Source organism: Taurulus bubalis, assembly GCF_910589615.1.
Source record: "Taurulus bubalis genome assembly, chromosome: 3".
Lineage (NCBI taxonomy): Eukaryota > Metazoa > Chordata > Actinopteri > Perciformes > Cottidae > Taurulus > Taurulus bubalis.
The window spans coordinates 21394641-21399994 of NC_136591.1; the positions used below are offsets into that span (position 1 = coordinate 21394641).

The 5354-nt window shown below is 42.8% G+C and overlaps 1 protein-coding gene across 1 annotated transcript; it reads left to right on the forward strand.

Annotated features, from left to right (window-relative positions):
- Positions 1-1399: 1399 nt before the first annotated feature.
- LOC306734358 (uncharacterized protein) lies at positions 1400-3935 on the forward strand (the record flags this gene model as incomplete). The annotated part of the gene is made up of 5 exons (XM_079215716.1): positions 1400-1441; positions 1716-2357; positions 2522-2610; positions 2744-2915; positions 3688-3935. 5 exons carry the CDS (start codon positions 1400-1402, stop codon positions 3844-3846), a joined length of 1104 nt encoding a protein of 367 aa, XP_079071842.1. The 3' UTR covers positions 3847-3935.
- Between the last annotated feature and the right edge of the window lie 1419 nt (positions 3936-5354).

The following is a 5354-nucleotide window of genomic DNA, read 5'->3' on the forward strand; positions in this document are numbered from 1 at the left end:
AGATAAAGATAAAATAAACAATATGAATATCATATGTAAAACATTTAACGCAAACACATTACCCTATATATCTTATCTATAGAAGTGTGTCTGACTCCAGATCAGAAGGTTGCATGTTCAAATCACGTTAGGATCAATCATTTGGGGTGTCGCTCATGGGGAAAGTGGTCGTCCTGAAACCACAAGGTAGCTGGTTCAATCCCTGGTTCTCCCCATAGTTCACATATTGAAGTGTCCTTGAGCAAGACACTGAACCACTAGTTCCCGGACACTTTTCAGCAGCCCACTACTCCTGCTAAGGATAAGTGATATATATATATATATATATATATATATATATATATATATATATATATATATCACGAGACATGTGAGGCTGTGGTATTGTCTGACAGTGGAGGGATGAGGTGAGGAGTGGCCAAGTGGTGCAAGGGTTCGTGGCTATAAAAAGAGGGTTTTCGATGTGCTTGGCAGAAGCCGACTGATTCACCTCCACTACGCCTCGGCCTGCAGCCTGCACCTGAGGACCACAGACGAAGAAAGAAAAGGTAACTTCTGGTCTCAAATCTTATCTGTGGCAGCTTAAATGACAAAATGATTCATATTTCGGTGCATTAAAGACCAGAAAGGTTGTTTGCATCCAAGTCTAGAAGATCCATTAGAATGAGAAAAAGAATGCATTGTATTAGTGTCCTGCTGTAGAGTAAAAGTTGTGCAATGGTGTATTAAATGAGTCAGAGAATTTATCTAAATATGATAATTGTATATGCATTGATTATCTGTTTGATTGCTGTCAGCTGATTGGCCATGTTCAATCAAGGCTATTATAGGATGTATTACACTTTTAGATCATTAACAAATGTATTTTCTGCACTGAGTTGCGTTTCTAGGTGATAACAAACATTAAAAAGACGAATGAAGTAATTCTGTAACAGTAATTTAATTTCTCAGTGACAAGAACAACTATATATATATTAGTGTACATTGTTACATTCCTCTCCAAGTGCACATGAGTCATTGATAAAACCCGGAATCAATATGCCATTATGTTTCTGCATGACTCAGTTAATTAGTACATTCCATGGCATTCAGTCAGCTGCAGTTAACAATGTACATCTATATGGAGACAGACAATCGTCCACCTTTCCAGCGCTGATACTTTGACATTTTGAGAAGTAATTTTGTGGTCACCGAAATAACTATTTCCTCTCGTCAGTCTGACTGTTCTGCATCTTGTAAAAAGATAATTTATTTTAGTTTTCAGTTTGGTATTGTGCCTTTGTTTCCATAGCATGTTATTTCTCTTTTTCCAAAGAACTATTTTGGTTCTGTTCTGTTTTTAGTTTTCCGTAGCTTTAAAATGAATAAAAGTGCGCTTGATCTCATTCTGGCAGGTAAGATGGATGTAAGTACCTCATCAAATTCTCATATCTCTACGCCGGTAAGAATAACACAAATCACTGCAGTTATTTCCTCCACATTTTCCATCTGAATATGAACGCTTGAATTTTTTGCTTATGTCAAACGGCGATGTTTGCGACCGCAAGTTGGTGTCCTCCATCCTGTCCACCCTCTCTCTTCCTCATATCTCTGTTCTGGCCCCTGACCCTTGTCTCTGTCCATCCTCCTCCTCCTCCTCCTCCTCCTCCTCCTACTATTCCTCCTCCTCCTCCTCCTCCTCCTCCTCCTCCTCCTCCTCCTCACCTCCCTCTCAGCCCTCTGACGCTCTGTGTGGCAGCTGCCCGTCCTCTGGTTCTGCCCCACAGGCAAACAGCCTTTGGCCGAGCCTGCCGCAGTCTGGAGCTGCTGTGCCCGCATGGCCAGTACAGCCGGCACCGTGCTGGACCGGACAGCCAAACACGCCCTGCTGGACTGGGACACAACCGGTCCCGGTCTCTGCCGGTGCTCCAATTTCATTTCCGGCTCAGGCTGTAACGCCAGCCCCCGCACCGGCCACAACCATAGTCCAAGTTCCAGGTCAAGTTGCAGCTCCGGTGCAGCCCTGCTGGCCAGGCATGCAGTGCCAGCCTCCCCAGCACCTGCCTCCTCAGTACCAGCCAACCCAATACCAGCCTCCCCAGTACCAGCCTCCTCAGTACCAGCCTCCCCAGTACCAGCCTCCCCAGTACCAGCCAACCCAGTACCAGCCTCCCCAGCCAGTTCAAGTACAAGTCCCTGCTCAAGTTCCAGCTCCAACTCCGACTCCAGTCCCAGTCCCGGCACCCGTTCCTGCTACCAGCATCCACCCAGTGTGGCCTGCCCACCCCGGCTGGCCTTATAACCCGGGACAGTCCGGGTGGCCTGGACAGAATCCAGCTGTCATGCCCCACTGGCTTCCACCCACATCTGGACCTCTTGTGAGTCAAATCAGACGTACATGCATCTTACGGTCTTCTTTGCTAATGTACAGGAAAGACGAAGACTTAAAGAGAAGGATAAATTAAAAATAATACATGTTTGATCACCGTCCGCTGTATATTTCAGGTTGTTTTAATGTCATTCTCTCACTCTTGCTGTTCAGAGTGTGCCCTACAACTTGAACCTGGCCCGAGGCATCTACGACAAGATGATGTTGACCATCTTGGGCCACGTCAAACCTAACGCTAAAATGTGAGCTTCATTAAGAACCGTTCTTTTCCCTTTTCACGTTCTGTTAAGCTCATACTGTTTATAATGTAGTATTAATTCTATCCGACTGATTGAGGACAGTACGTGATGTGTCAATGCTTCAATCAACCTCCAGGTTTACAGTGAACTTTCTGAGAGGCAAAGACATCGCCTTTCACATCAACCCCCGCTTCAGTGAGGGGGGCAAGCAGGCATTGGTCCGTAACCACAAAGTGGGCGAGCGCTGGGGCCCAGAGGAGAGGGACCTGAAGGGGCCCTTCCCCTTCGCTCTTGGGATCCCATTCGAGGTGAGTGTAAGAAAAAGGAATCCGACCGAGCAGCCGATTGAAAAGCAGTGCTTGAAGCCGCTTGTGCGCACGCATGTGTGTGTGTGTGTGTGTGTGTGTGTGTGTGTGTGTGCGTGTGTGTGTCATATTAGCGTCAATAAATCATTACCAAATTAATCTGGAGTCATATCTTCTCTAAGTGTCAGTGTCTGCTACTGCTAATAATCCACTACTGCTTTCACAAATACAACACGTGCACAGAAGCTGCTAATTGTTTTAACTATGGTCTTATGTTGATCTTTCAAAATGCACATGGTGACTGACTCTAGGTCACTTTCTCAAGGTTAAGGCTAACGTTTGGAAAAGATGGAAAGGGTTGGAAAGTCGCTTGTGCAGGCGGGTCCTAGGTAAGGGAACTGCTGCACTGCAGGAAGACTCCTGGAGGTCAGTGAGGGTGTCGTGTTGCTCAATAACACCAATAACACCAGTTATATACTTCACAGGCGGCGCCAAGAGGTCGCTAATCTGAAGAGCTAATTCTGTCTCTGTGTCCATGTGCACTGTCACCAATAACAACTAGCTTCATATAATTTCCCTTCAATCTTTGTATTTTTTAATTAGTAAGGTCTAAAACTGTACTGACATTAGATCATCCCTATTATACGATACATCTTTATTCTTTTTCTGGGCTCCAGTTAGAGGAGTTCTGCAGAATGACTAAATGTGCTCCATGTAAAGCCACTCCACAGTCTTGGTGGAGGTAGGGCATCATTGGCCTTGTGCTCTATTACAGATGAAGATCCTGTGCACTCAGGAGACGTTCAGGGTGGCAGTGGACAACGTCCCGCTATTTGAGTTCCGACATCGGGTCAGAGAGCTCAACCAGATTGACAGAATCAACATCCTGCATGACGTCATCCTCACCTGCGTCAATGTGGAGACGCTTCCATAGGAAGCAGGCTATTATTCACACAGGGCAAAGACACAGTGTTGTAAACGCATATATGAGCAGAAATCCATGCAGACACAATCACACACATATATATATAAATCCTAGGCTCCAGGAACTACAATTTCCAATTTATTATGATGCTAATAGATCAAACAAATGTGTCAATATGTGATGTATTAATAAGTATGAAATGAGCTCAGCTCATTCTTTAATATGCTAATTACTTACCACATAGCTAACCATAATACACACACAGTGTTCTTCTCTCTGTTGATGCCACTGTATTTATTGTGTACAATACTTTCTATATAATTAAATTGCTGCTAACTGAGAATTAAACATGTGCTAATTAGCCACTGAAAAAAATATTAGTTCATTGAGGTTCTGTTAACTGCAGTTATTCTTAAATAAATGAAATTATCAAATATCTGGTCCAATGTTTTCATTGTTTATTTCTTTAAAGAGCCTAAAAAGAAGAGCAGTGCAACAGTTTGAAGATACATTTCTTTCAGAGAAAAAGAAAATCCCAGTCGAAACATTCAAATCATCAGCACGAAAACTTGCACAAACTTTCAGAAGTAACATTTAAAAAAAGACTAGTTATGACACATAAAGGAAATATTTACAGCTCCAGTACTTTGCAATTAGGGAGACACCATTGGCACAAAAATAGCCTGAATAAAAACATCTTCCTAGGTTTGTTGTACCTCAATATAACCATTTCTAACCTCCCACTTAAACACACTTAAACATATTCATCTCCAGGTAACAGAACCAGATTCAAAACATTACTAGCAGCTCCAGCTGGCCATTTACAAAATGGGTGATTATGGTTCTCAGTGGATGATTCAGCCCGAGTGTCACAATCAGATTTGATTAAAAATTATTAAATTGTATTAAAAGATTTGAGCAAACTAGTCATGAAACGTACGTGTTCCTGTTCCTCAGAGGATGAACCCTTTAAATGTCTCTAGTTAATTTGGCCAGAAGAACATAAATGTTTGCAAACAAATTGCTGAGAACATTCATATCACCCAAGAGCTTAAACCTTTTAGATTTGAATCGCCTTATGTGGCTGTAACACCACCCAAAGGACATATTTAACATTTATATTCTTCGAGCCTTACTACTGGCAAGGATCAGATACATATTTTAAAATCCTCTTGGTGTAACTCCATCATTTGTCCTTCCGGTGCCTCCCCTCACAACAATTAGGATTCATTACATTCACGAAAAGATGATTTTAAAAGTGTATTGAAAAATAAGGCAACCTCTACTTGTTTCCAGTGCATAATACCTAATAGTACCTGCATTCATTTCCTTCTCATATCATCTGCATTCACTCCAGAAATAAAAGTTCCAAAAGATCTCAGTTCAAATAACAAGAGTGCGATTCACAGTGCTGCAGTGTGTGTGTGTGTGTGTGTGTGTGTGTGTGTGTGTGTGTGTGTGTGTGTGTGTGTCAGGATCCCACTAGTATACACGTGTGTGTTCCCGCACGTGTGTCC